The following is a 21,458-nucleotide window of genomic DNA, read 5'->3' on the forward strand; positions in this document are numbered from 1 at the left end:
TTATGCAAACACGCAGGTCAATAACCTTATCAAGGGATTCTTTATTATCTAAAGCGTTAGTCATTCTTCTCAGAATTTGATTCCGATAATTTGCCTTAAGGTTTTTAATTAGACCTTGATCCATCGGTTGTAATTTTGATGTCGTATTGGACGGAAAAATTCAAGTTTAATATTCGTTAGTTTCACGTGATGAGTATGAGCAGGACAATTATCTACGAAAAAAATAACTTTTCTATGCTGTCTTTTCATCCTCTTGTCAAAGCTCTTTATCCACTTCTCGAATATTACGCTATGATTTCTTGTTGTAATCATAGTCCACTTCTAATGATTTTATTTCTTTGAAGCACCTTGGTTGTTTGCTTTTACCTATTACTAAATCTTTTAATTTTTCTGTCCCTGTCATGTTAGCACAATCTACAACAGTTACTCGTTCTTTGCTAATTTGCCACCAAAAACACTTATCGTCATAAAAGTCTTAGTTAGAAGGTATTTATAGAAAAAGTCCACATTCGTCCAGGTTGATAATCTTGTAAAATCAACTGCAATTTCGGTTTCCATTGATCACAGGCAGTTTCTGTTACACTGGCACTTTCCCTTGATAGTACCTTCTCTTTCATTCCGTGGCGTTTCTTTAATTTGTCCAACAACCCTAAACTTGCTTGAAAGTCTTCAATACCTTACATTTCGGCATATAGGTGGTCCTGAGAGAGGCAAATTTGGATTCCGCACTTTAGATCTGCTTCATCTACAGAATGAAACTTACATTTTTTAAATTTTTTTTCTTTTTTCTCCTCCAGTTTCCTGACACTTCAAAATTGCATAGGAATTTCATACTTCTGAGCAATAAGTTTCTTCTGTACGCCGCACTCGACATCCTTTAAAATGTTAATTTTATCTGCTACACTAAAAGCCTTCCGCTTAGACATCGCGAATGCTCTGTTCTCAACGACAACTCAGTTTATACTGAGAGATCGAAGCCGCCGACGAGCCCCGTCGGTACTGCCATGGCGGGGAGTCCGGAGCCGCCCGCTCTCTGTGACTCACATTAACTTGCCGACAGCTGGGGGATTCTTCTAATGTGTCTCCCCTTGTCATCATTTCTATAATTTTAATAATGAAAATTACTTTTTGGATTCATTTTCGGAGCATTTTAATTCGTTATAAGGAAAATTCTCTTCGTTATCTTATTTTTGTATAAAGGAATATCATTTGTCAAAAACATGGTAAAATGTCATTTTGGGTTTGTTTGTCTCAAAAAATTGATACTAGAAAGCTTGCGCAATACGTGGAGAAATGATTATTAGCTGATTAGATTATCTTCATATTCTATAGCCAACCAGGCAGAGATTTGAGACCCAATGTCTTGGGATTAGATTTGGATAAGTTAAAACAGCCTAGGACAAAAGATTAAAGCAGTCATACGAGGATTTGTGGGATCTTGTGGATACTATTAGATGCTAGGCTAAGCAGAGGATGCAACGTGCAGAATCTCCAGGAGGAAAACGAAGATCTTTAGCAGCTAGAGTCATTCCACATATTGAAAATAGGGGATTAATAGATGAACTATGAAGAATGAGTATCTCTAAGGCTACATTGAGAAGAGAGGACTCGGAGATATAGAGAAACATCCGTATTTACAAGCAAAATGGGTTTGAGACTATTCAAATCAGCTTAGACTTTGTACCTTCATGATATTATTCTAGAGTTTCTTCACTTCTTCAACTTCTAGCTCTAATTTTTATTCCACCTTCAAAATTGTGAATTTTTCCTATTTAAATCTAAATTTGATAACAAATATTAAGAAATTATCAATAAGAATCCATATATTTGAGGCTAATAAGTTTTTATTAGAAAAATGTGGATTTAATGATTTCTAAATCTATTAAACGAAACTGATTTTTAAAATAACCCTTTGCTTAGTTATAATCAATCCTCTGATATGTGATTTATCTTCGAGATTTTCTTCTATTTCAGCTAAACATTTTACATAATTGGTAACAATTTGGACAATTCAATTTTTCGGCTCAACGAATAGAGGATCTATTTCTAACCTATACATAAAATTGTTTAAATAAGAGAACCCTTTGATGTCTGTTGTATTTTCTGATCTCGTTAGAGCAGAAAATTAATTGTGAAACTTTTTGTACACATACAAATCTCCGTTATCGAATTAAAATGTATTTTACCAGTAACCTTGTGACAAATTAATTGAAACTGTCTAAAATGTCGAAATGAAAAAACGAATCACCAGGTCTCCTTTGCTGAGTTATTTCAAATAGGTGATCGAATGTTCCTGCAATCAATGAAACGGTAGATTTATTGTTATATATATAAACTTAACCTAGTAATGTGAATAATAAATATTAATTTATTAGTAGAGTTTTATGTTTTTCCTATATTCTAACCACAAAACTACTGAGTAAACTACAATAATGAACAACTCCTGATGAAACAGCACTGCAGCTCGTAGGAAGTGGATTGGAAGCAAAAGTCTACAGCTAGCGCCAGAAAAAACAGAAGCTATCTCTTGATACATAAAAAAAAATATGGTTCAATCTAAAAGACGTGACTGAGACGCCTACTAAAGCAGTAAAGTAACTAGGCGTTTGACTAGACGCGAAACTCAGCTTCAAAAAAGACATGGAAAAGTTAATAGAAAAAGCCAAGAAAAATCTTTCAGCTCTGGCGATTATAATGCCAAATATTGGTGGTCCCAGTGCATATAAGAGGAAAATCCTTTCGAGCTTGATCCAAACCAGATTTTATGGCACCAATATGGTATACCGTTTATCGGAAAGCTGACACTATTACAGAGAAAGATAACTATCCGCATATCCAGGACCCATCGGACTATATCTGCCGAAAGAATAAAGATAATTGCAGGGCTGGCTTCTATGGAGCTGCAAGTGAAAGAGAGAAAAAACACTGTCGAAGACTGTCGCATGAACAAATTTTATCCAGAGGTTTTAAGTGGAATGGGTCAACGGAACATTTGGCCGATACCCACCAATTCATTCCTATTATCGAAGTCTGGCTAAACAGGAAGCATGGGGAAACTGACGACTTCTTAGCACAAGCACTCACAGGCCATGGATGCTTTTGCAGATACTTTCATACCAAGCGGGGATCCGACACTCCTAAATTCACCAACTGCAGTGAGGAAGACGATTCCAAGCATACACTCTTCCACTGCTCCAGATGGAAAGAAATGAGAAACTTGTATACCCAGACGAGTTGACGAAAATGGATGATAGAATACTTGTGAGAATAAGAAAGGTCCTGGAAGTACACCTACGGAGCGATATGGGATATAATAGAAATCAAAGAGAAAAATAGTAGGAACTAGACATAATGAAGAATTGAGAGAGGGGATACCATTGCAAAGTGCGGAAACTCAGGGAGGGTTTTAGTCGGTAAGAGTCCGATACTACCCGACAAGGACGCCGGGTGTCCATGACGACACAGGATAAAAAAGAACAATATTCTCAGATAGTTTCGTTACGATTTTGTACTAGAAATATTTTCCATCAATTTTTTTTTGAATTTTTCGAAGCACCAACGCTCTACAGGCATCTTTTTATGGTGAATTGTGAGTTGTGAATAACATAGTCATAATCTATTGTACTATTTTATAGTTTCTAGAACATTATTAATGAAGATAGAATCAGGATGTAACGAAATTAGATATGCAGGATCCTTCACGACGATATGAAACGATATTTACATGGGAAATTACTTTACTGCGACTAGTGTACTGAAAATTTGCTTGCATAGGTTTTCTAGCATGATCGTTTCATCTAAAATAATTTCGGTCTCCTTAAACTTCCGGTTATACCGGAAGTGGACCAAACTTCGTTATTTTCAACCGAATGCTATGGTTTCTATAAAATTTTTGGAATCTACGCAAAATTTCAATACAACCTTGCATAAGGCGTGGTATGTGCACCATTTTTCAATTATTTCACATTTTCGAAATTTTTGGACACATACAGCCCTCCACAAAAAAAATTATATTCTTAAGTTTAAGTTAGGTCTCATAGCTTTCGCCATCTAAAACCTTCGAAAACTTAATTTTTTCTCTTTACCATTGGATTCTATGCTTTTGTGTAGAAATTTGAACAAACTGAAGTCTTCATGGTTTTTAATTGTCGGTTGTCTGGAGCGACCAAAAAAAAATGGGGGTTTTTAGATAGCGAAATTCGACACCATTTTCTGAACACCCTATATAAATTTTTGCCGATGTTTTCACAGATTTTGAAAGCAGTAAATGTTATTTGTCCAAATCCCAAAAATATTAGACCTGACTCACTTAGAAATAATTTTTTTTTAGTGGAGGGCTGCATGTGTCCAAAAATTTCGAAAATGTGAAATAATTAAGAAATGGTGGACTTTGGGCATACGATCCTTATATAAAGTTTTATGGAAATTTCGCGTTGATTCTAAAAATTCTATAAAAAGCATACCATTTGGTTTAAAATAACGTTTGGGTCTACTGCCGGTATAAACGGACGTTTAAGAAAACTGAACTTATTTTAGATTTTCCCATGTACATATCGATTCATCTCGTCGTGAAGAACCCTGTACATTGAACACGTGGATATTTCAAAGAGAAAATGATTTGAACATGGAAAGTAGGATGTGTAGGGAAGTAAGAAGGATGCGGCGGAACTAGAACTGTTCTTATAATGACATAAAAAACGTTGAAAAAACTAACCACGAGCGCTAGTCGAAAAATTATTTAATTATGTAGAGGATGTCCTAATTAGATAAATATCAGCTGTCTACAAAACTACAATTTCAAAAGTTATAAACAGATGACTTAAATAAGAAATTGTATAAAATATCTAGATCACACCATAACTTTTTCAAATTTATAAATTCACTTCAAGTACCTTTATTTTTTTTCAATTGCCGTACTTGGAGGTACGGTTCCGAGAATACAACTTCTGTCTTGTAAATTTTCTCCTCTTCAAGAATCTTTATTTGAATATTCATAACATTCATATTTTACGAGATATGCACAAAAATGAAACACTAATTTTTGAAATTTTTTATAGGCTAATTAACTTTTCACGTACAATGATTTAGACATTATTCCAGATCGAATGAGGTGATTTAAATTATTTTAGTATGTAGTTTATCGAAATTAACACCTATTTGAACTTTTATACTAGACTAAATGCCAAAAATGTTTGTTATACGTAAACGAATGAGAGTATAGCGACTATTCCGATTTATATGTTTTGTGAAAAATAAAATACCCTGTTTCTATACCGTGGATAAAGTGGAGATTCACAAGATACACTTGATTGGATCGTCACTTTTTTCCTTTTGTTTATTGACGGAAATCTTTATTGCATCCGGATAGAACCAGATTTAAACTTCAATAAAAACAAACACCTGCGAAAGTAATTGAAACTCAAATCATTGATGTGAAAATATCAATTAGTTAATTGATTTCTCATATTTTCATTATACCTTATCGTTAAAAAGTGTCTGTTTCGAGAGGGAATTTATATTCACCTAGAAACTCAATTTGTTATAATTGATGAATTTCGTGCTTGAAGTGAGTTGACTTTTTGACATAGTACCGAGTTTGTACAACTTCTTAACCTCTTATTTCTATTTAGGATCATAGTGGTAGACTCAATTTTCATTAACGATCACAAAATGAGCCGCAAAATGCTTTTGAGATACGGAATGTGATATTTAATAATCTATTTCGACTGCAATAAGCATAATTTGTCAATCTTGATGAATATTTCGATAAATTATGCAGTCTAGATAGTTCAGCATTTGTAATTTGAGCTATAAAAGGTTGGTCTTAGAAATATTTGACTTGACCTAGTTACTAGAAAGTACACAGCGTCATGAAGATGTTTCCATCGAGTGTTTGGAATATTATACAGAAATAAAGCCTATTTTTTGCGCCCCTTGATAATCATGGATGAAACGTGGGTCCATCACTTCACACTCGAAACAAAAGAACAATCAAAGCAATGGACTGAAACGGAAGAATCGGCTCCAATGAAGGCAAAGACCATTCTATCTGCAGGCAAGGTCATGGCGTCGGTTTTTTTTGCGATACGTATGGGATAATTTTCATTGATTATCATGTAAAAGGAAAAACTATCAACGGCGAGTATTATACGAACTGTTTGCAACGTTTGAGTGAAGAAATCTAGGAAAAACGGTCGCATTTTGGTAAGGAGAAAGTGTTGTTTCTTTAAAACAATGCACCAGCTCACACATCCGCTATTGCAATGGTTAAAATTGATGAATTAAAGTTTGAATTGCTACCTCATGCATCCTATTCGCCAGATTTAGTCCCATGGGATCATTTTCTGTTTTTATAGAATCGAAAAAATGATCAGGTGGTCAGAGATTTTCCAACAATGAAGAGATGAAGATGTCCTCAGTTAATAGCTAAAAGTGTATGGAACTAAAAGAAGATTACTTTGAAAAATAGTTATGGAACCATCCTCGTATAACTTGTTTCATTAAATTCCTGCGACATAAATCAAAAATAAATATTCTTGGCTACCGTTATTTCCTTTTGTGGTGCCAAAATAAATTGTAACAGGATCGCTGCATTGCTGTAAAACAAATCAAGCAATAGATTTTGAAATTTTGGGAATTTTCCAATATTTATCGGAATAATTCAACTTGCAGTTTTGTTTCATGGACGTAAATAACGATATAAATTATCGCATCACTGGTATTTTAGGATATTTTTAATACTTAATTTTAATTTGTTGGGACAATCTGTATTTATATCAACTTAATAGATACCTCTGGTTTCTTATCATGGGCAAAAAAATATCACTTGGAGAATGCATTGGGATCGAGAGCTTTCTAAGCAAATATTGTTATTGTAAAGTGAAAATTTAAATATATTTTGTTAATAATGGACGTGCCTCAACGTATAACAAGACATGTGACGAATGAAGAAGCCGCTGACATCATCGCGCTCATACAAGATGGCTGCTGTCAAAATTACGTCCACGGGTTAATTGGAGTTCAACAAAGCACCATATCCAGAGTTGTTATTCACTACCAAGAAACAGGGCAGCCAACCAGAAGATCCGGACAAGGCCGCGGAAGGGTAACTTCTGTAGTAGATGATCGTTATTTGAGGTTAACGGCGTTAAGAATTAAGCATACCACCGCTCTAAGCCTGCAAACAGATCTGTTGGCTACTCGTAATGTCCGAATAAGCCTACAAACATTTCAAAATAGGCTACGAGAAGCAGGTATACTTTCGTATCTATTTCGAGGGTTGCACGGAGTTAGTACCAGTGAATGATGGAAGACTAAATGCTGACAGGTACATAACCAATATCCTAGAACCCCATGTATGCCTCATATCGGTGACAACTCTGTGCTAATGCACGATAATGCTCGCCCACACGCTGCTAGAGTGGTTCGGCAGTACTTAGAAGAGGTCGAGATGCCCACCCTGAATTGGCCTGCTGTAGCCCGGACCTTAACCCAATAGATCATGTCTGAGACCATCTAGGATATCAAATTCAGCAGCATCCGGCACCAATAAGAACACTAGATGATCTTTAAAATGTTCTTTCCAACTTCTGGGAAAACATGCCGCAAGGATACGTCCATAACTTGTTTAGAAGCCTTTCAAGACGAATGGAAGCTGTAATTATAGCGAGAGTCGGCAACACACGTTATTAGAAATTCATTGGCTGGTTTTAGTTTAAGCACTGTTCATTTTTTTGTATCGATGTTTTGATAAATCAAACTTTTCGTTCTCTGTAGATTAAACTGCTACAATATTTACAATTAATTAGCAATCGTTCGAGTTATTACTTTCCATTAGGTATATATTTACAAACACTGCGGAATACAGTAAAAAAAGTACTAGATTACTACATATTATTTAAAACTCAATTAAAGTCCCTTGCCACTTATTATTGTTTGTTGTTATGTTCTACATTCTGTTGATTTTTTTGTGCACAAAATTGCTTAGCCAATTGAAATGTCTTGCAGAAGGCTATAAATTCATCCAACCAAAAGCCGCTTGAGCTCAACGAAGTGCAAAAGATTTATGGGTAAATTATATACAGTGATTACATATTAATAAAATATTAGCAAACGTGATCGACATAAAAAAAATAAACTTCATAATCAAATTAGAAATAAAAGCAGCATAATACAATATGATAAATTAATAAAAGTAAAAGTATGAACATATTGTGACATCATTCATGAGTTAATATAGTAGAAACTGTGAGTTTAGTGGGTGGCTTCATCTATTGGGTAACTTTCGAACTATATTCAATATGTTTCTAGATACAGAAGATTCTATTATGTTCTGGAATGGCATAAACACATTTTTGATCAACAATTAAAGTGTCTTAAGTGCGGAGTCACCTTTACTTTCCATATGGAAAATAATAACGTACAATGTTCTGTTTTAATCACTATAACCTTTTATTTTATATGATTTTTTTTGTCTAATTTCACTTTTATCATTCGTGGAAAACTCTGTGAATAACAATTATCAATATAAATATTGGTTTTCAAAAATATGATTGTTCGAAATTGTTCCATTAGTAAATTCTTCCATTAAGAAGTTTGGCACAATTAGCGCGGATATGTCTTTTATCTGATGTTGCGGATAAATTTCACACGAGCAATTAGGAAGAAGTGACGTTTCCCGGAGAAAATAAATTTATCGTAGCAGCCGCGCGATGAAATTCAGATAAGAAATGACTTACTGCTCTTATCTCTAATTAATCCACATCCCAGAATTCCTCGATATTTCTGAAGTTTAAAGCGATTCCGATGTAATTGGGTTTGGTTTTTCGCACATAGAATATTCAATGGAATAATTGATCCTTAAAAATAATTTGTAACAGTTCTTAATCGCTTCAGAATTCTCTTGAAACAATAAACATTTTTCTTAAATATACTTCGTATTATAAATTAGTTTTATTAATAAAAATTGATGCATTCGCAATCAACAAACGTAAATAATTTTATAGCTTAATCGATGGGATAGGGATTATACCAATTTAAGTAGTTTCCAAAAGAATTCGAGTTTCAAGATTTATTTCTGAAGTTAACCAAGCGTTTAACTTAACCAGCTTTATTTCGAATAAGCCAGTCGTGGAGAAAAGCTGCCATTTCCTTCCATTCAACTAAATGTATTTGAAATTTACGAATAAAAAGAACAAACAATAGATAGCATATTTATTTGATAGGCTACAACGCATAGATGGCGCTACCTAGACTTCAGAAGATGTATAAATTGGACAACTATCGTGTTATTAGTTTATAAGTTATAGCATTTTGAATGAAGCAACGATCGTTAATTTTTTTGTGTTGATTAAGGATAGCTTTATTCATATTTGATAAACAATATTCAGTCTTCAGCCCGGAAAAATCAACCTTTAAGAAGTGGTTTACTGAATTTAAGCAAGGTGGAATGAACACCGAGGACGATTCACACAGTAGATGCTCTAAATAGATTGTTACCGACGAAATTATCAGAAAAGACCGCGGAATAATTACGGATAAGAGTAAAGTAAAGCTGGTTGAGATAGCTGAGACTCAAGATATCAAAGGAATGTGTTGAACATATCGTGAAAGGAGAGTTGGGTATACGAAAGCTCTTTGCAATGTGGGAGCCGGGCGAGCTCACAATCGACTATAACCAAAACGAATTGATGATCCTGAATAGTGTTTATAGCTTTATAATCACTATAAACCCACATTATTGTGAAACATGTCATCATTTCACATCAGAATCCAATCAACAGTTAGTTGAGTGATTTACCGACTCCAAAGCGTAGAAAGATAAAAAGTAGGCTGGCAAGGTTAAAGTATAAATATTTTGGAATGCTATCATATGATATCTTAAAAGGAGGATCCATAAACAGCGACTGTTATATATAGAATCCACAAATTGTTTTTAGTGTTATTATTTTGGCATCCCTCCATGAAGTGTTTCTTTGCTCAAGTATAGTACCAATTACTTTGTCCTATGTCTTCTTGTCTTCCTCTTTTTGTTTTCGACTAATTTTGCTTCACATCTTCTTCCATTCCTAACCATCTAAACTGTCCTAGCTTAATGAATTCCATCAACGACATTATTTCCAGATCCGGTTGTACTTGTTAATTCACCTCCCACACGTCCAAGATATACCATTTCTGTAGCTTGCAATGCACTTTTTTATCCATGCTTCAAAATAAAAGTTAATATTGCTTTATAAATATTTAGATTCTTATTTATTGAGACTCCTCTTTTATTTATCAGGCAGTTGTTTATGCTGTAATATGTACATGATTCATTTCTGATTCTTTCGGCAATTTCTGCGTCATTATTGCTTGTATTTACCATATCTGTTTATTAACGTTTTAATCCTATGTCCTTCTATTTCTATGTTTACTGTTTGAATGCCATCACTACATTTTTTTCACATTTATTCTCATACCAAACTACTTTAGTCTATTGTTCCAGATGTTTTAAATTTTTGCTTAAGTTGGATGAGCAGATTTCTATTAAGTCAACTATAAATATATTGAATAGCAAAGGACTCAAGCCACTATTTTGTCTTACTATTTCTGCGGTTGAAAAAGCCTCTGAAATTTAGTTTTCAATAATACCATGGTTAACATTTCGTTTATGTAAGTTTTTTGCAAACCTTCACATACTTTTGTCTGCGTTACTTTCTCAAAAGTATGTTCTAAAACAATTAATCTAAATGATGCATCCGTATATCGGCGGGCAGCTTTATCTATAAGTTATTTGATAGTAAATTTTGTGTATCATTTAATGTGTTTTTTACTTTCAGTCTTAATTTGGCATCCAGCTATTTGTCTTTGATCTCGAACAAGTGGATGCTCTCATTAAAAAAAGATAACCAATATTCCAGCTACTATATAATATTTAGAAATGTATTAATATACTTTTAGTGAATATTATTTTCAATTTCAGATGCGCCGGAAGTGGTAGTCCGTGTCGAAGAAGTGCTACTAGTGGCCCTCGTCCTTATCATCTGGGTAGCAGCTATCGCTCTTTTCTTCAATCGTTGGGGCAAAATAAGAATGTTGGAACCTTATCAACCAAAGTTCCATCAACAGCCACACCGTCCATCATGTCCATTAGCTCCCCTTAGCCCCCCTGGGGTGACGAACCAAGTGAGCCTCACCAATTCTACTACTTTATCTACCAGAGCTCAAAAACAACCAACCGTATGTGTACTAGTCCTGTAAAAACTAGATAAAATGATTATTTAGTATTTTAAAGCACAGCACTAGTAGACAATATTATTAAGGTACTTGACGTCAAAAGATCGTTCATACAGGATCTTTCAAAACGTTCGCATGAGAGTTATATAACTGCATTAAGCGAAAAACATCAATCAAAAATCACTAAACAATCACATGTCTATAACGCATAGATTAATCGCAAATTAACAATAAGGTTTAGCCAATCAAAGCTTGTGGAACGTTTAAGTTCCTTCCTATCGAGCGGTCGAGAGAGCTATAAAAGTATTTAGCTGCTGCCGCATTTTTGAACTTACCTTTGTTTCTAAAACGTACTCGAAAGTTTACCGGCGCATATTATTATCAGCAGTAGCTAAATACTTGTATGGCTCTCTCGACCGCTCGATAGGAAGGAACTTCAACGTTCTACAAGCTTTAATTGGCTAAAACTTTAGTTAATTTGCGATTAATCTATGCGTTATAGACATCTGATTCCTTGGTGATTTTTAATTGATGTTTTTCGCTCAATGCAGTCATATAACTCAAAAGCGAACGTTTTGAAAGACCCTGTATATTAATTACCAAATATATGTCATATATAAGATTACTCCGTGCTTTAATTATTTCAATTTTCAATTGAAATAAAGAATGTATAGTACAGGCGACCATTTTGTTCGATTTAGTTCGTCTTAAAAGACTCATACAGTCGATTGTTTTTATATTTCGGATTCATACGTACAGATCCATGATTCGTCACCTTTCACGAACTTATAGACATCTTTTCAAGCATCGTGATTCAATTTTTTCGGCATTTCTTTGCACGAATCGACATGAACTTTTTTCTGGGCGCTTATCAAATTATGCGGTATCCATCGCGAACTAATCTTTTTGTCAGTCAAATTAATGCAATATTGAATGTTTGCTAATCGAACTAACGCCCAACTATGTCAGTTTACGCATAGCATCGTTTTCTGAAACAACAGCTGATGTTAGATCACGAAATTTATCCTGTAGCGAAGTATTACCACGATTGAATTCGGAAAACCAGCTCGAGATGGTGTTTCATCACCAAAAGTCGAAACGAATTGATCGGTGCACTGTTGTTGGTTTAATCCACGTGGAAAATAGCAAATCACCGCAAGAAAATGTTATGATTTGCTTCAAGTATCTGTAAATAACTAACTCGTATGACAACACGTTTAGAGAACGTTCATGTATGTCAAAATTTTTGATGGCAATGTCAGATTTGACATATTCACATCAGTGCTGCCATATCTCATAACTTGAGTGGCAACCCTCGTAAACTACTTTACATATCGATCCAATGATTGATAGTGTGACGGAACCTTCTATTTACGCAACAATTCATACTCTGATGTTTGTTTGGTAATTGCACATGAGAAATTTTTATTACTTTTAGATTCCCATTAAACTTATTTATAGTTTTGGTAAGTAATGTAATTTTTGACGTTAAGTATCTTATTATTTCACTCTGATAGTTGATACTTGAGAGTCACGATATATATAATAAATTTGCACTTGAAAATCAGACATTGTGCATGTGAATTTGACGTAAAAAATAGTAAATCCATCACTGGGAATAATGAATTGTAATAATTGTGAAAGTTGAGCTTGACGTGCATGCAAGGGATCATAGTAGCTTTTTTTCCAACACTCGTATATTCCAAATTTTATAAAGTGTCTACATTAATATATCTTATGTAGGATATCAAAGACTAACGACTGAAAAACTGATACATAAAGGCGAGTTTCGAAGAAATACCCATTCCCGTGACAAAAATAAAGATTTTCACAAGTTAATAGCTCCAGTAAGAAATGATTACATAGACAAAGAATACTTCAATTCGTATAAAAAAACAGGCTGACTATTTTAAAGAAGACGTCTCATTATGGTATAAAATATTTAGTTTGGTTTCTACTCTTAATAGTGGCGATTCGCAGTATAGTATTGAATGCATTTTTTACTTTTAATGTGTTTTCCGAAAGTTAGTTTAGTTTCCGATTTTTGTATTCAATTTTAATGTTTTTTTCTTATTCATATCCATTTAGCATGAAAGCTTTTTGGCGACCGTTTGGGTTACACAATGCAGTGTCGTAAAATAAAAAAGGTTCGTAGTACATGCCATCCAGTTAAGACATACGACATAAAGATTCAATGTCAAAGGGTTATTTTAAGTATTTTTGAATCCTCCAAATGAAAAGAATGGAAAGAAGAATCCGGACGTGATATGACAATTGATGATGGCTGGTTTGATAATTCTAAAACTTATGCTTCAAATATTTTTGACTCAAGACAAAAACGAGTGATTATTAGACATAATAACGGCATTATTTAAAAAATGGTTCACTGATCAACTCTTACCAAAGATTTTCACAAAAATATTCCCTCAAAAAAGTTGTTTCAAATTATAAAAAGACATAATTCCTGGTATCTTAGTTGCCCTAGAATTAAATACGAGTCCAGACAACATCTAAATTTGGAAATTGATCAATCACCAACAGTATATCTGTGGTAAATGAAGAGGAAGCTCTACCACCTAGACTGCCAGCCTGTACTGGCAGTCCAGGTGGTAGCGTTGTTAGCAATTACTTCGCTCTGGAGGCATTAGATGATTTGCTTTTTTCCTTTTTGATTACTGCTTCTACTTCGTGATCTGTCCATCAGTGTAGGGAGCTGTATTAAATTTATATTCAGAGCTAAGTTTTACGTCGATCAAAATCTTGGGTATGAAGACTTGATGCTTGGCTTTCAGTACATATCACAAATCTTTGGCATTCAAAACCTGCTGCGTCTGCTCTGCTGCAAGCTGGGCACTCCAGAAACTTCTCGTACTTATATTTGTACGGGTATGCATAAGGGGATTAAACATCCATTTTCCTTTGGCATACTCCTACATATTTTGACATCGTTGCAAACTCGCCTGTTTCTCCTCAGTTTTGATATGGAGTGCATCTTCATTATCGATAGATATACTTCCTTTCCTTAGCTAGTTCCTCAATAGGCAGCATTCCTGCAATTACCTCGGCGGCCTCCTTCGAGGTCATGCAGAAAGTACTTATTACTTGTAGTCTACTCAACAGGAACATCGTGGTTTTCAGGGCAGTGATGTCCAAGGCAACGACCGTTATTTTTGTTGTTTAAGTCCTATAAGGTAGTATCCTGAGTATTACAAGGTCGCAAAATATATTTTTCTCCCTGTAGCGTGCTGCGGCACTGCCTTGGTATGATATGATACATTTCAACGTAAACTTTGGCTACCCTGTATCATAAACTGAAGCTTATCACATCGAAGGAACACGTATAATGAACGTCTTATTCAGGAGGGTCCTTTTGTGTCTGAAACAAACGCACCCTTGTTGTCCTCATCCGCAATATGCCATCTTCAAACTTGTATACGCATTAAAATTAATAACAGAATTACTTCAAATGTACCGAATTGTGGCATTTCATTATCAATAAATCTACTAGAACCTTATCAGAATATATAATGTTCTTGACTTGAAACATAACAATGAAATATAATTCAACAGAGCTCAAACATATTCTTAGTGAAGGTAACTCTTTTGAAATCCATTTGGAATCTTTTATCTATGAAAAAATAAAACTTTTTCATAGATAAAAGATAATATATTGAGATAACAAGTAATGAGCTGAAGTAAAACAATTTTTTGTCTGTGTAAAGTCGCTAATTGTAGTAAATAACAAAACTTTCATTAAAGATATAACATCACTCAATAAGTCGTGTGACTGACCCATAGATGGTACTGCCATTGTCGAATCCATGTGACGTTTATAAAGTACCAACTTTCAAAAAACTATGTGTAAAATTTTATGACATTTTGATAAGTCAGAAAAAAGTGAGAGCCATTTAAGTGAAGCCAATTTTGTTATTTTCAAAACAACAAAGACAGTGTGTTCCTAATTAAGCATGAACTTTTAACGACGAAAAAGCTTTTTGCAAAATGGGTGCAGCGTTTACTTACACTCGATCAAAAACAACAATTTGTTGATGATTCACAGCAGTGTTCGGCCATGTTTACACGTCATAAATTAGATTTTTTGCGACAATAGATGAAATATGGATCCATCACTTCATTCCGGAATTGAAACGATTATCATTTGAGTGGACTGCAGCCGGTAAACCACGTCCGAAACGTCCAAAGGGACAACAGTCAGTTGGTAAGGTTATGGCTTCAATATTTTGGGATGCGCATTGAATATTATTCATTGGTTATCTCCAAACGGGAGAGATAATCAATAGTGAATAATACATAGAATTGTTGGATCGTTTGAATGCAAAAATCAACTGAAATCGGCCTCATTTGTCATGTGTATCACCAAGACAATGCACCGATTCGCAAAACGATGGCAACGATGTTTATATTCAACTAATCACACTTTGGATAGCTTCCTCATCCACCGTATAGTCCAAATCTGGCCCCCGGTGACTACTGGCTATTCGCTGATCTCAAAAAAATGCTCGCTGGTAAGAAAATCAGCTCAAATGAAGAAGTAATTGCTGAAATTAAAGCTTGTTTTGAAGCAAAAGACAAATCCTTCCACAAGCAAGGCATCGAGAAGTTGGAGAAGCATTGGAATTATTATATTGCTCTTGATGATGATTAAAATCTATTGGACAAAACTACTGGACATACGTTAAAAGTTTTTATTTCGGAAAATTTACACTTTTTTCGTTTTGGGTAGTAACATACTTGTTAACCCATCTAGCAATAATCACATATTGAAATTCTTCATCGTCAACTCCGGGAATTTGGAAATTAATATTTGATGATGATTTACTGTAGTGAAATATACGAATAGGGTGGAAATATTTCAAACTCAAATATGACGATTTCATTCCAGCCCCTATTTGTAAGCGTGGTGTCGCTAAGGAATGTTGTTAAAATATCGGCATGTCAGTGGAATAATCAGGAAATTGATCATGCTAAGGCTTGAAGCGTTTGTTGTTACTGTTTTTTTTTCAATTCTCTATACACATTTGGGGTGAACTAATTTACACGTGATAATTTCCGGTCTAGTATAAATAAAAACCTTTTTTTTTCAAGGTATTTTCTAACCTACCGACCAGAGAATTATTTCTCATTTCCATACCAAAATGTGTTTTATAAATTACTCTCCAAGAAAACTTATGTAAGTGTAAATGAAAATACTTTGTCATAAAACAAAATAAAAAGGGAAGTTTTCACAAACAAAAATGATAAAAAGGTTACAACGCTGAATACTTGAAGATGTATGGAGTGATATAATTTTTATTAAATAGTGTTTTTAGTACTTTTTAATCGGCTGAAAACAATAATATCTAATCATAATAATAATTGATGAAATAAATAATTATGACCCTTAGACAGGCGACAAATAAAAGACCTGACATGGAAGGTGGTTGATGGAGGAGTTAAATCAGTCTTTGTCGTCGATATATTATACCGAACACTCACAAAAGTCTCAACAAACATTGGAAAAATCCTTTTGATACTTTGTTTCCGGGATAGGTAAATACAACAAGCTCGAAGTTGAGTAGTGATAATAATAAAAATAATTTATTAGGAAATTAATATAAGAAAATAAACTCTCAAAATAATTAAACAGAAATATAAATACCCACAAAGTAATTTATTAAAAAAAATGTATACAGATACAGAAAAAATATTTATTTCTTCAATTTCTTATTTCTCATATGAATATGTTTCAAAATCTTCGTGATTTTAGGTCTCTTCAGTTTCGAAATTAGTTTTTTAATTAATTTTTGAAAGATAGATAAAATTGACGTTGTGACTTTTCATTAAGTCTTTATCAAAATATGATATTGACTTTGACAATTTGCGTATTCATATTGATTAATAGATCACCTTCATCATGAATATCAAAATAATAAAATCAACTTAGAACTTTGTTCCAACAAGAAAAATTAATTTTTCCCTAGTCCTCACATCTCAAATATACAAAAAAGACCTAAATAATTTTAGCGAAATCTATAGCTCTATTTTGTAAATTCTAATAAAACTACAAATATTTTAATTGACTACTGCTATATATTTCAGATGAAAGGACTAGGGAAAAATTGAATTTTCTTATTAGAACAAAGTTATAGTTTGATTTATTATTTTGATATTCATGATGAAGGTGATCTATTGATCAATATGAATACGCAAATTGTCAAAGTCAATATTATATTTTGATAAAGACTTAATGAAAAGTCACAAAGTCAATTTTATCTATCTTTCAAAAATTATTTGAAAAACTAATTTTAAAACATAAGAGACCTAGAATCAAGAATATTTAGAAACATAAAAATATTTATTATAAGAAAATATGCAGGAATAGAACTAATTTTATACATTTCACATAGCGTGGCACAATTTTTTGTATCCCTTCTTCATAGAAGATTGTCGTTTGTATTTTCAACCATAAGTATTGACCACCAAGGAAAGATTTTCGGTGTAAGAAGAGATGAAAGTCGCTAAGAGCAAGGTCTGGATTATACGAAGGAAGATCACACACGTCCCAGCCAAATTCCTTTAGGAATTTTGTTTGCCACTTTCACATTGTAATATCAGGCATTATCATGACAAAAAACACACTTTTTGATAGTAATTCTCTTTGTTCAATGTCCTTCACAAACGAATCACAGCACTGATTTGAGCAGAGGGTTTTCCAGCTGAGGCTGATATAAAATAAGACTAGAAAGAACAAGTTGGTAGTAGCGATCTGAAAATGGAGTACATTTTTCTACTTGTGTCTTGAATGGATATTTGAGAAGTAGTTGTGAAATAATCGTGTGAAAAGGCTAAAAGCTTATCTAGAAAAAATTTTATAGAAAAATCAACATAAGTAACAGTTATAGGTACAGGTTGAATTTTTTTGAATGCATTGACAATAAACAATCATGCTAAAATTATCTAAATACCACTGTATTATTATTTGTACATACTATATATTGGAATATATACCAAAACATTGATGAAAACAATATTGATTTCCACTCATATTGTCATTTTTGTTTCAGGCTCGGATGTCTTTCTCGAAGTACAATGTAAACGCCTTGACAGACCCTCTATCGGTCCTTCCATCGCCAATCATCAAACGCCCTCGTCAAAATTCCGTATTCGTCGGCAGCTCTACCGTAGCTATGCTGAATCCTCCACCTAGACGCGTTAAATCCGCTATTGATATTCAACATTTAGTTGTTAACGAACATAGCCCTACGACGTCCCTTAAAGGTAATGTAAAAGGTACATATCCACCGCACTATTTCATAGCACAGTATAACAAATTAAGAGTGGAATGAGTCTGAAACGGAAGTCGGGTTTAAATTTTTAAATAATTGGGCACGTCGTAACATAAACCGTAAAAAACATTAACTTTTAAAGGTGTAATATTTTTATATTTCTTCTTGCAACGCGGCAATCGCTTGCTTACGTCACCAGCGCCGATCGAGTTTTGCTCGACAAGCTATTTCTGCATACAAATCACGTTGTTTTGTCTTATTAGTTGTGTTTTTTAGTAGGATCTCGAAATATGGATGGACAAAGATGTTATATATCTTGTATCTTACCAAAAGTATTTTCAAATATCCTTAAGGAAGAAAAATTACGGAAAAAATGATGTGATGCAATGAAAAAGGAATATTGTTCTATCAAGTACAATTAATCGTTTTTGTTGTGAATATCATGTCGAGGTAAATCGGTACTTTCATTTTTAATATTCAAAATTAAAATTTCGATACAGGGTAGCTTGACATATTATCGTAACAATAATATAGTAGGGGTTACGTCTGATTTGTTTGTTTTCACATAGCGTAGCATCCGGTCGGGATCTAACCTCAATATTGTTAAAGAAGGAACTCCACCAGTTTTTCATAACTCATTATCTTCAAACATTACGGTTAACATGGAGCAAATTTTAATTATTTTGTGATGAAAATCGATTCTGCTCTAAATATTTGTTAATAACTTATAACACTTGGTATCTCAAAATCAAGGGATCCTTGCAAATAAAATCTTCTTGTTTTCGTCCAATGAATATATCTTCTATCGATCTGTCTGTTAAATCTGTTAAACACGCCGGCCGCTCTCCTACACAATCGGCGCTGATGACGTAGTACCTATTCAGAACGGATCTTGTAAAATTTAATTGTATTTATTTTCGTTAATATAGAATATACTTTTTTTTTTTAATTTTCATCTATATCATCGCAGATAGATCTGATTTATTTATCAACATCGGTTGTGCTTTCTTTTATACATCACCATTGTGCAATATTTGAGTAGATTACTTCATTAAAGCGATTAAGTTAGATTGTATGTAAACTCATATATTGTATCACATAGCAAATGCTACATATGCGCACGGGTATGCCCCGTAATACTTTGTTTATATCCAAAAACGTTCTACAGAACTAACCTCGTTATAATAATATGGTGAAATACCCATTACATGTAATTAGCTCGATGTAGTTTGATAATTGACATCAACTCTGCTTTCCAAGGCCTTCTTGAAGAAGTTTAAGTTGTATGACTTGGATTTTTTGCATCGATTCATAACTGTAATCCTCCAATACCCATAAAACAAAAAAATACTCAACCAGTAGATTGAAAAGGACAAACTTGCTCAAAAAAAGTATATAGGGTTTCATTGTTCTGAAAAATGGGAGGGAAAGTATTACACATCATTGTTTAATAAGGTAAAGGGATGATAAATTGTAAAGGAGCAACCGATTTTTAGGAAAACTAAGTGTTTTTCTAACAAGACAACGCAACTTCTGAAGCTAAAAGTCACGTATTGCTCTCCATTGGTTCACCACCCATCGTACTCTCCAGATCAGCTCCCCAGTGACTTTATCCTGTTTCAGAGGTGAGAGAAAGAGAGATGATGTTGTCACATACGTGGGTTAAAGCATCGCTGAACTAAGTGGATGAACTTGAAAGAAGATAATGATGAATAAAAATGATTATTGTAAAAAAATGCTTTCTAAGGTTGCAAATTTTCCAAAAAAACCCTCGTACCATGAAGTCCAATTCAATCAGTCATTATTTCTTCTTGGCTTTTCTACTCTCTAAGTGGGAATACATCCGTTTCTTTGATTAGGATAGGAATTGTTTAACATTAGAAAGATAAATTGATATTGGATACGTTCCAGAAGAGACTGAAACCACAGTTCGAGGCGATATGTGTTTATAGCCTTGTCAGTTTTCTCAGATACAAAAATAAACCTTCTTTCCACTGTCACTTACTATTTTAGACTTCTTTGATGTTAGTGTCAACCCATATCTTGTCAGAAAAGTGGCAAAAGTGATATTGAGTTTTTGACGATTCCATTCCAACATATTTTATATAAAAGTTTGATATACCTCATGTTCATAAAACCCTCGAAATTGTTTAATCATTCTAACGATACATTTTTGTGAAAAAATGTGTGATACATTTTGTGAAAAAAAAATACATGAAATATTTGTTTCCAGGTTCTATAATACCAGTCTTGAATAAAGAACGTCGCCCATCTCTAATAACTATAGAACGCCCTTATTACACTCGTCATCACCGTCCATCCATAACTATCGAACGCGCCCACGTTCACCAAGCGCGTACTCGTCGTCTATCCTGCTTTGCCGAACGTCCTTATAGCCGCCATAGAAATTTTATTAGCTTCGAACACTCGTTCGACAGGAAACCCATCGAAAAACCATCGTGTAGCTACCATCCTACCATTAGTTTTGAGACTCCGATGGAGTCCATGGAAATACCTACGTTACCAGTAAGTATTAATATGAATTTTAGTTTTATCATTTAAAACCAAACTGAATTTGGTATTGGGTGAAGTTGAAATTCATTGATATAGATACCAAAGGCAGTTCGTGACCTTGAGAGAAAAAAGGGCTTAAAAATCTAATGAAATTCAAAACAAGTGTATTGTGTTTGTCATTTTTACTTATCATTAAACAAAAAGATCAAATATCCAATTTCAAAATAATAATTTTTAAGTTTAGAATTGTTAGACTTTGATACGAACGAAATTATTAAAATTATTTAGAAATTGCGTTTGGTACACACCGTTCCAAAAGCAGAAGATCTTCCTTCTTTCGCCGAATTCCAAAAAAAGTTTAATTTTGTTCGATATTGAGGAACAGAGTTTTCCCTCTGAGGTAGACTTAAATTGGTATGGGTCTCAATGTTCTTCAAAAGTTTC

At 33.7% G+C, this 21,458-nt stretch overlaps 1 protein-coding gene across 3 annotated transcripts in view; it reads left to right on the forward strand.

Moving 5' to 3' along the window:
• The window catches only part of LOC130442406 (uncharacterized), a 58,389-nt gene that overhangs the window by 33,468 nt on the left and 3,463 nt on the right, over positions 1–21,458 (forward strand). The window contains exons 4-6 of one of the 3 annotated variants that reach the window (XM_056776494.1): positions 10,961–11,217; positions 18,279–18,492; positions 20,734–21,026. In XM_056776494.1, the coding sequence (XP_056632472.1) occupies positions 10,961–11,217; positions 18,279–18,492; positions 20,734–21,026 (764 nt within the window). Of the gene's footprint in view, positions 1–10,960; positions 11,218–18,278; positions 18,505–20,733; positions 21,027–21,458 lie in introns of all 3 variants that reach the window. The other 2 variants (XM_056776495.1, XM_056776496.1) reach the window with 2 other exon arrangements.

Source organism: Diorhabda sublineata, chromosome 4, assembly GCF_026230105.1.
Source record: "Diorhabda sublineata isolate icDioSubl1.1 chromosome 4, icDioSubl1.1, whole genome shotgun sequence".
Classification (NCBI taxonomy): Eukaryota; Metazoa; Arthropoda; class Insecta; order Coleoptera; family Chrysomelidae; genus Diorhabda; species Diorhabda sublineata.